General features: G+C 48.9%; 1 protein-coding gene across 2 annotated transcripts in view; it reads right to left on the minus strand.

Moving 5' to 3' along the window:
* GPR39 (G protein-coupled receptor 39) overlaps positions 1 to 11143 on the minus strand; it is a 232358-nt gene extending 221215 nt beyond the window's left edge. The window contains exons 1-2 of one of the 2 annotated variants that reach the window (XM_067742134.1): positions 10622 to 11143; positions 8759 to 9851 (exon numbers count right to left, since the gene is read on the minus strand). In XM_067742134.1, coding sequence (XP_067598235.1) covers positions 8759 to 9614 — 856 coding nt within the window. In that variant the 5' untranslated portion in view covers positions 9615 to 9851; positions 10622 to 11143. The other variant, XM_067742133.1, reaches the window with a different exon arrangement.
* Between the last annotated feature and the right edge of the window lie 504 nt (positions 11144 to 11647).

Raw genomic sequence — 11647 nt, forward strand, 5'->3', positions numbered from 1 at the left:
TCTTTCCCGGCACTCAGCTCCTAGGGACCACCTACATTACCCGCCAGTGACCCCTCCAGATCTCCAAAGCCAGCAATGGAGAATGTCTTTTACCTCCCACCCCTCTTGTGATTTGAATCTCTGAGGTCTCCTGTCTCTGACTTCTAGACCCAGATTTAAAAGGTCTTGTGACATGATTCAGCCCATGCAGAAAACCTCCCTATTTTAAGGTCAACTGATTCGGGAACTTAATTACTTCTGCAAAATCCCTTCAGGGCAAGACCTTGATTAGTGTTTGATTGAACAAGTGGGAGCAGATGTATGTACATACACCAGGGCTCAGAAGTCCAGGAGCCATCTCAGATTTCTGCCTACCACAGGGAAGGGGAGGAAAGGCAGGGAGAGGTGAAGGGATTTCCTGAGGATCACAGTTTGTGTGGTCTCCTTCCTACCCAAGCGCAGCACCACTGTCAGGGAATTTCAATCCCAGCACCAAGTAAGCAGTTCACAGCCACTGCGTCCCCAGCCCCGTAGGGTAGTTGGAAGAACTATGAGTGTGCATGGTGCCTGATCTCAGGAAGCCCCAAGAATAGCTGGGAGAGGGCCTTCCCTGGTGGTCCAGTGGTTGGGAATGCATCTTCCAATGCAGGGGACAGGGTTTCGATCCCTGGTCAGGGAACTAGGATCCCACATGCGGTGGGGCAACTAAGCCCCGTGTGCCACAACTACTGAGCTCACATGCCTCAAACACAGAGCCCACGCGCTGCAACGAAGGGCCCGCAACTAAGATCCGATGCAGCCAAAAATAAAATAAATAAAGCAATTCCTTTATAAAAAAAAAAAAAAGAAGGGCTTCCCTGGTGGCGCACTGGTTAAGAGTCCGCCTGCCGATGCAGGGGACACGGGTTCGTGCCCCGGTCCAGGAAGATCCCACATGCCGCGGAGCGGCTGGGCCCGTGAGCCATGGCCGCTACCCTTAGACAAGGCAGTACGTTCCTTTTTGCTTCCGTAGGGTGACAAGCCTTCTGGTTAAGACTTGAGGCAGAGGGCTGCAAGCGAGTGCAAGTTAAGGGGGAAATGAAAACATATCAGTTGAATCAGTTTTCAAAACACTGCCCCCACTGCATCCTCTTTCCATCACCCTGAGGACACCCTTGTCAACAAGTGGTGAAAGGGCCTGCTAAGAAATAATTTTTCGAGTTCTCATTCCATTATCATCCGGTTAAACAGAGTTTAACAAGCACTGTTCACCACCACCTTAATCACTTTCATTTCAGGGTTACTTCTGGCAGGTACATACAGTGAAAGTTGATATTCAGGGGCTGATTAACACAGACTGTTCCCTGGCTCAGGGGAGATAAAATCTCAAATGCCCTCCACGATGGCTTGACTTTTCAGAGGCCTGGAAGAATCAGATCCCTTTCAAGAGAGCATCTTTAGGTTTGAACTAATCAGAAAAATTCTGAGGAATGATAAGTTTCTAGAGGAATGCACACCCAAGGGAAAACAGAACATCATTCCCCAATCCCAAGCTCAGGCGTGTTCAGGTATTTATTCAATCAACAAAACTTCATTGAACATCTGCTGTGTGCCAGCACCTATGCTAGGATGAAGAACGGTGGGGAGTGAGATTAAGAATAGCTCCTGCCCTCAAGGAATCAGAAGGAAGGCAGACATGAATCAAATGATTTCACCATTAAATATAAAATTATTATAACTGTGAGTCTTGTTTCAAGGGAGGTTAAATTAAGTCAGGGAGGATGGGCCATGCTTCCCAGGGGAGATCTGAAGGTGCTCGCTTGGTGAAGGTGCCGGTGGGGTCAGGTAGAGCACGGAGTGAGGCAGAAAAGCATTTCAGGCAGAGAAAACAACACATGCCAAGACCAGGTGGTAAGAGAGAGCCTGGCCATGGTCTACTGAAGGATTTAAAGGGGGTAATGGGGCAGAGAAATTAAGGAATGTTATAGATTGAACTGTGCTCCCCAAATTCATATGGTGAAGCCCTAACCCCCGATGTGACAGTATCTGGAGACAGGGCCTTTTGGGAGGTGACTGAGGTTAAATGAGGTCAGAAGGGCAGGGCTCTAAGCTCATTGGACTGGCTTCCTTATAACAAAAAGAAGAGATAAAGAGATCTCCCTGGTGGTGCAGTGGTTAAGAATCCGCCTGCCAACGCAAGAGACACGGGTTCGAGCCCTGGTCTGGGAGGATCCCCCATGCCGTGGAGCAACTTAGCCCGTGCGCCACAACTACTGAGCCTGTGCTCTAGACCCCACGAGCCACAACTACTGAGCCCACGTGCCACAACTACTGAAGCCTGTGCGCCTAGAGCCCATGCTCTGCAACAAGAGAAGCCACCACAATGAGAAGCCCGCACACCACAACAAAGAGTAGCCCCCGCTCAGCGCTACTAGAGAAAGCCTGCGTACGACAACAAAGACCCAACGCAGCCAAAAATAAAAATAAATAAATTTATTAAAAAAAAAAAAAAAAGAGATCTCCCTCTCTGTGCACACAGAGCAAGGGCCATGTGAGGACTCACTAAGAAGGCTGCTATTTGCAAACCAAAGAAGTCTCACCAGAAACCATCCCTGGCATCTCCCGGATCTCAGATTTCTAGCTTCCAGAACTGTGAGAAAATAAACGACTGCTGTTTAAGCCCCACTATCTGTGGTATTTTGTCATGGCAGCTCCGGCAGACTAACACAGTGGGAGAACTGCACCCAATGCAGCTGGAGGGGCAGCCGACCACGAGGTCCTTATGTTAAGGATTTTGATCCTTGACCTAAGAGCCATGGGAAGCCATTAACAGAATTGAACTTGATGGGCCTGAGAATGGGGGCATCAATGGGATCCCAGCAGCTGCAGCACAAACAGCCTAGGTGAGGGGAGATGCAGACATTCCTCCAGTGATGCCACGTCCAATCAAGGTCCCTCAAAGTAGAAAAGGGGCTCCAGGAGCTCAAGCTCTTTTGACAGTCCCTACAAAGGAAGGTGCTATCAGAGAGCAGGGCCCAGGTAAGGCTGAACACATCTATTTACAAGAACTGACGGCAGCAATGGTAACCAGTCTTTTCTTCAGTGCTCAGCACGCAGCCAAGGAGTAGAGGTGGAGAGTCAGGTGGGTTGTTGCAGGGCTGCAGACCAGCAGGGGAGCTGGGCGGAAGGAAACGGCGGAGAGAGATGACAGTGTGATCCAAGTGGTGGGTCAGCGGACCTCGTCTAGTGGGGCAGGACAGGGCTCCTTGACACCCAATTCAATATGCTTCCACTGTGCTGTCTCTACACGCAAATGGCTTTTATTCTGAGTGGTTTTAGCATTAATACGCTGAACGCATTGCTCGACGAAGGCTTCTGCTGTCTTATTACACTTTGGCAGCCCCCATGAGGCATGCAACTAAGACAGACGAACAGGCTTGCTAATGAATGGGAACTGGCATTCCCATATTCCCTTCCACGGGAACGATGCATCTCTCCAACAGAGAAGTGCAATCTTTGAGGCAGCCTGATTATACAAATAAAGCAACATTATTATATGTGTCTGAGAGGGTGATCACAGGACACTTGCAATTTATGACAGATATCACAAGTAGAAAAATAAACATGAAACACCATTTAGTATAGTCCCATCCACCCCAGTAAAGGGGGGAGGAGAACAGAGGCAGCAAGCCGAAGACTCGAGGCAAAACTTTTGTCCTGAAGTAGCCAAATGTGTTTGTCAAAATAATCTCTCACTCTAAAAATGTCAGTAATTTAATTCTGGTGATACTTCCCTTAGAGACTGAGTTGGCTTAGCCCTCTACACCACAGAAATAGCCTTTACTAAGAAAATTAGTGACACAAACATGATAGTAACGTCAGAATTTAAACTAGTCAGGAAAACAATTATTTAAAAATTCTCTGGGCACTTCAGAGCATTTTAAGGCATGCATTTTCATGTGATCAGTTGATATACACAAGGGTATAGAGATTGACTTTTCAATTAATCATATTTCTGCATATGGCCTGTGTGAGGGGTGCAGAATTTCCTGAAGTCAATGAAAGGGAAGCTAGAGAAACACAGGAATCAAATGACAAGCCACTGACAAAGGAAGGTCTGGCCGAATTAAACCAGTTAATCCTGAAACAATGGGAAATTGACAAGGATGATGCTAGGACAGGTACTTCAATGAGGATGAATTAAATAGCAATGAATTAAGAGAAGCTCTTGGGAGTAAGCTTTCTTTATAATCTTGCTGTTCTAGAAAATCAAACACAATGGCTATCACAACTATTTTGTCAGAAAAATTACAAGTGAAGCACTTGTTTCATTCTGAAAAGAATTATTATAAGAATTCACATATGATTAGAAACTATGTTTGATAAAATATAAGACAAATTTCTTTTCATAATTTTCACTTTTGTTTTTCACAATGACATCCCAATAAAACCTCTTTGCATGGGAAATTTTGGACTCCACTTTAAGAAACTAATTTGAAGAGTTTGTTTCAGGTACTGATTGTGAAGAGGAGCCACTGTCAACATCTCAGCTTCCTTTCTCTGTCTCTCCCGTGAACACGTGACTTTGACCTCACATCTGAGGTCTTAAGACCCAGAGGATATGATTCTGATCTCCTCCTTGCTTCTCTCTGGCCCACCCCACAAATATCCAAATATGCGTCAACCTTCTTTTTAGAGTAGTTCAGTTCAGCAGCAGCTCTCCATTTTTTTTCCATCCAAATACACTTGGGACTAAGTCCATATTCAAGATATTCTCCAAGATCAACCCAAGTTGATGTGCAATTCCCATCACTCTCTGTGGCTCCTCCCCTTTCCCTCTGACTCAAGAGAGCAAATCAGAATGCAAAAAAAAAGTGTACCTATTATAGAGTCCTAAGCCTCTGTGATGTTTCTTTAATTTCGTAATTTCACAATTATCTGTAATAAAATTTTCTATGGTTGAAAGCCCATCACTACCCTACAGGTCCTTAGGAGGTAGCTGTAACCTAGCCCCAATCACTTTACACTCTTGAAAGTTACAAATTACAACTCTTTGTTTAAACTACACTTGTTCCACTTTGAGTGGGGGACATCTGACACATGTGCAAAAGACACAGGCACCAGTGTCTGTGGACCTGGGTGCCCCACGCATTGAAAATAACTCCAAGTGAGAGTTCAGAAATATAAGATGGAAGGTCTGGGAAGAGAAAAAAAAAAAAAAAAAACACATGGAAGGTCTGGGAAACCCTCTTGAAAGGAAGCCTCATTTTGCATATTCTCAACATCTAAGGTATAAAGAGACAAATGCACCAGTTCCTTGCCTCCAGGAGAGACAGGAATCCAGACCAGGCAACCTCTGTTCTGGCATGGGACAAGTCATATTAGCCGTGACCGTGCAAAAAGAAATAAGTCTAGTACTGATTTCTCACTGAGCTGACAAGAGGCAAGAAGGGACACTCATGTGTCCAGAAATGTGTACTTTCACATTATTATTGCTTTCTCCTGCAAATTGCTTGAGAGCTAGGAGGTGTCCCCGCATCTCTTTCCCTCCCAGAGTTCCCAATTTGTTTTCATTATTCACCAGCCCAGCCCCTCAGCTATTGTGAGGCACAATAGCAAAAGATGCAGAAAGGAAAATTAATATGTTCTACATAGACTTCCTCATCTTGGGTAGATTTATGAATTTCCCTTCTGTTATGCAGAAGTTAGTATTTTTAACAATGAGGGGGAAAATTCCTTAATTGTTTTTTTTATTGCCTCCAGAGCTCCAAAGACATCTTGTGCTGTGTTGTCATTTACATTTCACATTAAATGCAAAATATGTTTGAAATGAGCAAATATTTGTTTTAATTTGATACATCTGTTAACGCAAGTGCTAAAAAGACAGCTAAATCACTATGTTAAATGCAGCAATTTGTAAACAATTTACATATTCATTTATTCTGGGTTAAAAATGCCCCAAAGCATAAGTTTTATGAAACACAAAATAATTGCATCGTATCAATCTGATGGATGCAGGGCATGATTTCTTCCTCTTCACTCCATTAGTTTATTTCCTAACTTGTTAATTAGTGAGGCTCCTATTTTTAAAAGCTCTTTGAAATTCACTGGGAGTGGGAACAGTTGCAAGAACTGCTTTGGAAACCTACTGCAGAGGAAATGGGCTAAATAATGCTAAATTCCCCCAAGACATTATCACACATTGAGCACCTGATTGCCATTCAACAATCTATGCTGGGAACACAGTGGGTGATTAATACACAGTTGTTACAAGGAAGCCGGAGAGAACTAGAAGGAAAGAACGAGGGCTGCTGAGAGAACAGACTCATTCCAGGTGATTACTAATTGGATGAGATGATCTCCAAGTTCCTATTTGTCTCTACACAAAAGTCTGTGACATTCTGATTTTATGTCTGAATGGAGACACAACTCCAACATGGAGACGGACTTCAACTTGGAACAATACCCGCTAGGAGAAGAGACATCTATTCAGAGAAATTTAAATTTTTTAAATAAAAAGAGATTGGTACAATAGAGAACAAAGATGAATCAATTATTTTTTTCCTTGGTCAAGTGCAGTCTTAATTCCTAAATTAGGGTGGGAGATTAAAAAAGTAAAGTCATTCATACTAAAGTATTCAATTACTGCTAAAAGTTTAAAATATGCCTAAGGGTACATGGCAGAAAGAAGAACTAGTCTTTCAATAGAGCAAATCCAATGTCCGTTTCTTCCTGGAATATTCTGGGTAGAAGCCAATGGGTGAGAGATTGAGTTGGGTTGGGTGCCCTTCCTAAGTCCCTAGACAATGTCACCTGCTACAGACGCCTTACTCCAATTTCCAGAAAGGCTGCAACACCTTATCAAAGTTCTGCTTTATTTCATTTTCCTTTCCCCATGAGCCTGTGAAAAAGCCACAGGCAGCCACTTATTTCCCTGCCCGTGTAATGGCAAAGAACAAATCTGACTCCATCTTGGATCTGTTTCTTTTACTTTAACCTTTGTATTCTATTGGTTTTTGCCACAAGAATGTTGCCTACAGCCTGAAATAGACAGGATGGCCCACTCTCAAGGCTCTGACCTTTCAAGATATAACATGTTTCCATTCATATAGAGATAAAAAGTTGCAGAACAGAGAATAACATCTGTCTTGTTGGAGGTTTACAGGAACCTCCTGACCTGACCTACATGTACAGCTGCAAGAACAAAGGATTCCGGCACCAAGAAGTTTGCAACAAGCAGCCACACCCCCTCCCCCTTAAATATAAAAGAAGTTTGAACTCTAACTCGGGTAAGATGGTTCTTTGGGACACTAGCTCACCATCTTCTCGCTCTGCTGGCTTTCTGAATAAAGTCATTATTCCTGGCCCCAACATGTCATCTCTCAATTTACTGTCCTGCTGTGCGGCCAGCAGTGTGAACTTGGACTCGGTAACACGCTGAGAACCAAGCTTAGAATCTGGGAGCTGCACTTGAGTGCATTTGAACTAGGTCTTCTCTAAGCCTGAAACTGCTCCTCTATGAAATGGAAATATAAGCCAAGAGCACAGCACCTGATGCAGAGTCGGCATCCCCAAACCACGAACTCCCTCCTGTCATTTCGCACAGACCCAGAGTAAAGTCAGGTCAGTTGTACGGACACACCAGAAGCCAGGGGCATGGCTGGGACAATACCCAGTTCTTTCCATTTCTCTTCAAGTGCCTTCCAATTTTCTTTCCTAACTCCTTGCCCTAGAACCTGTTTCTCAGGTCTCCCACACCAAAACAAACAGCACCATGATTTATTCCTTCTCTGATGCCACACTGGAAAGGGAGCTGGGGAAAAGGGGAAACATTGTCCTAACAGCTCCCCCTTGACTCACACACACCGACAAGGATATCTTTTTCTTTTTTCCGCTAAAAGACATTTTAAAAAACTCTTTGCCCCAGTCCATTTTGTGTGTCTCCATGAAAGCCCACCAGGCCCCTCTTCTGAGGCCTTGGGGGACTACTAATCATGGGCCCCTTCCTTCCTGGCACACAGGAGGATCTGACTTTAAATATTTGCATCACAAGAAAAGTTTGGAAAACGAAGCGAGTTCTCTGAAAGGGAATTGGTATTTGGGATGATCAATCAAGTCTCGGGAAATCTGTGAAGCCAGATTTTCTGAATCAGACAAACAAGCCAGCCGGTCCAGCCATGTTTCCGTGTTAAGAAACAGATCCACCAGGGCAAACACGCCAGCACTACCTTGGGGAGTGTGTGTCGGAGAGCTCCAGTTTCTTAAGACTTGGGTAGGAAATCACTTTGGGGGAACAGAGTCCCAGCCTGTGTGTGTTCCCGACAGCCTCGTTTCTACAAAGGAGGAGAAAAATGGGAACACAATCTAATTGCCTGAGAAAGGTTCTCCAGGATAAAGATGGGCTAGATAAGGATGCTGCCTTCCATCTTCACAGAACTGGGTCCTTCTCAAAGGACTTTCACCTGTCTCCTATTACCTAACCGGACCCTCAGATTTCTCAGTGTTATCTTCCATTTTACCCAAGCCATTTTGTGACTTGGCCAGCCATCGCGCAGCTGCCACTGCGGAACATACCCAGCCCTTCTGACTGCTGGGCTAATACTCTTTTGACCATAACCCAAGTCCCCAAAGCAGAGAGAAGAAATATGCAGAGGCTCAGAACCATGCCTCTTCAGCCTCAACGAACTGAGGTTCACGCTCTTAAGGCAAGGCTTGAGTTTAGAGGACCGCGGGCGGTGACGGGGGGTACGGGGTGGGGGGGTGAGGGCGGCTCCCAGGAGGCCCTCCACCCAGGACTCACTCAGGAAGATGATGGTCTGCCTCCGGGCGCTCCTGTTCTCCTCGCTCTCCGACTTCCTCACCTGCAGCTGCTGCCCCTGGGCGGCCAGCGTGCCCTGCTTACTCCTCGTGAGCGCCTGCATCATGCTCCAGCACATGAAGGCCACGGAGGCCAGGACCACGAGGTAGATGACGAAGGCACCGAAGATGCTGGCCTGGAACACGGTCCAGCGGCTGGAGAGGTTGGTACAGATGGACATGTTGGAAATCGCCGGTTGCTCGTGGTGGCGGGTACGGGAGCGGTTGCACGTGAGACCGCGGTGACTGGGCGCGCTCGCCAAGGGGTACTCGACTCCCATGGCAAAAAGCAAAGGCAACGCCACCAGGGCGGAGGTGACCCAGACGAAGCCGATGAGCAGCTTCACCTGGCAGGGCCCCGACATGGCCTTATACCGGAAGGGGTGGCAGATGGCGATGTAGCGCTCGAAGCTGAGCGTCAGGACGTGCAGCAGCGTCGCGTAGCTGCAGGCCTCGAAGAGGAACGTGTGAAGCTTGCAGGGCACGGTGTAGCTGGGCGTGGTCAGGGGATTCCAGATGATGCTGTAGAACTCCACGGGCATGCCGATGACGAAGACCAGGATGTCGGAGCAAGCCAGGCTCACCATGTGATCCGTCACCTCCTTCTGCAGGTAGCCCTTCTTCTGCAGCACCTGGGTGACCCGAATGGTGACGCTATTCCCCAGGACGCCCACCACGAAGATGGCCAGGTACACCAGAATGAGGGTGATTTTGATCCAGGAGGCCACCTCGAACCCGGGAACGTGGCTGTGGTCGATGACCTGGGAGCAGTCACTGCCAGGACGGCTGGGCGAAGCCATGAGGAAGGCAGCCAGCCAGGCCGCGACGTCCAAAGACCTTCTGAACTCCCTTTCTTCCTACCCGCGCGGCCCGAAGTTCTCGGCCGCAACTCACTAGCGTGGGTGCAGGGCTTTTTCGAGCTCACCTGGGCAAGGTAACAGGCTTTTGGGTGCTCTCACGGAAACTTCCCGGAGCAGCCCAACCTAGCCGAGGCTGGAGGCGTCCGAGGGTGGGGTTTGGGAGGTGGGGGTGTGTACCTGGGCGAGGCGGGGAGAGCGCGGAGGAAGGAGGTTCCAATCTCGCTGCAGCCAGTGAGCCCGCAGCCCCCAGCGCGCAGGCCCTTCCCTTCTCTGTCCCCGGCGCTCCGCTCCCGGCTGCCTGGCCCTGGCGCGCCAAACCCACCCACCCACCTGGAGCACCCTCTCCCGAACGGCTGGAGGCGGGGTGGTCAGCGATTAATCATTAACCGCCGCCGCCTGTGCTCCCGGCCGCAGACCCAGCCCAGCGGGGGCGTGCTCAGCTCACAGACATGGTCCAGACACCAGATCTTGGCCCCGGAGCACGGGGCGACGGGTGGCCCCATCTTCCCCGCTGCCCACGCGGCCACCGCCGAGTCAGCGTCGCCGTCCGGTCCCACGCGCATCCCACCGCGTGGGGCACAGCCGGGGGGCAGCTGCAGTGCGCTCCCGGGCTTAGGCGCGGAAAGACCAAACCGCCCCCTCCTGCCCTGGGGTCCCTTCGAAGGTTTGGGCCACCACGGCCAGTTTGGGGGGACGGGGGACGGCTGGACCCGGGCGCCCGCCTCGGTCGCTGGCCAGTTGGCGGGGCCGCCCTGGCGCAGCCGGCAAGCTTTCGCCTCCTTGGTGCCCTGCCGTCGGGCCCTGGGGTGTTGGCACTGGACGGTTAGGCTGTGCGCTGGCTGGAGCCGCTGCTCCAGGAAGTCGCCCCCAAGCAGGCTACTAGGTCCCCAGAGAAGCCCTGCATTTCCCCAAAGCTTCCCGGGCGTTCTGCGCAGGGCCTGCCTCACCTTCTTGCCGAAGGACCCGAGGAGCGCGGCTCCCTCCTTTCAGTTTCACTCCACAGCTCAGGCCCCTCTCCCGGCGGCAGCGGCAGCGGCAGCGGCGGGAAGTCCTTAATTGGGGACACGTATATGGATGAGAGTGGCACCATCCGCCAGGATGCCCCTGGTGGGAAGCGCGTCCTCCCAGGGAGCTGCGACCAGGACATCAAGGGCAGTAGGAGGGAGTAAACATGGCGATAAGGATCATGACATTTTCGCTCTTCTCAGAAGAGGAAAACCTCTAGTGGGCCCGTCTTCATCTTCTAATACTAAAATCAGAAGGAACTCTGCCGGGGGAGGCAGGGGGCTGTCCTATGCATTGTAGAATATTTAGCATCTTCATGTCCCACGCTGAATAGTGACAGCCAAAATGTCTCCAGACGTTGCCAACTGTCCTCTGAGGGGGCAAAACTGCCCCAGGTGGAGAACCACTGCCTTGAAGGAAGAAGATGGAACCTCTTCATCTGTTCATCCTGAGGGCGTAGCACAGGCCTGTCCAGAAAAGCATTCTTAAATGATCACAGCCACTGCCCTGTGATGTGATCGTTTTAAAGATGAAAAAACTGAGGTGTCCAGAGGATAAGTGCTTCCCCAAGGCCATAATAAAGTGAGTGAGGGACTTGAAAACCTAGATCCGTCAAACCCTGAGTATATCCTAACAGGGAGGGAATTCTGGGAACGCAGAAGGTGCTCCGGAGCTGAGTCCAGAACAATACACGTGGAGAAACGGGGACTGTATTTTCTGAACCCAACCCTGGGCATGTGGTTTGAGGCCCTCAGCGAATGTTTGATTTTGACACTGTCTCAGAGGAAAAAAAAAAGGTTGTATGGCCACTGGATCTTTACAGTTAGCACCCTAGGGGGCTATAGCTATTTTTTTCTCTCCCTTCTCTGTTAAATTACAAGCTATAAGGCCGAGAAATCTCTCTTTTCCCTCTCTGACACTACTCCACAGAGCCCTGAATAGTATGCTTGGCCAACCCCCCTTCCCCC

This window comes from Pseudorca crassidens, chromosome 6 (assembly GCF_039906515.1).
Source record: "Pseudorca crassidens isolate mPseCra1 chromosome 6, mPseCra1.hap1, whole genome shotgun sequence".
Taxonomy (NCBI): domain Eukaryota; kingdom Metazoa; phylum Chordata; class Mammalia; order Artiodactyla; family Delphinidae; genus Pseudorca; species Pseudorca crassidens.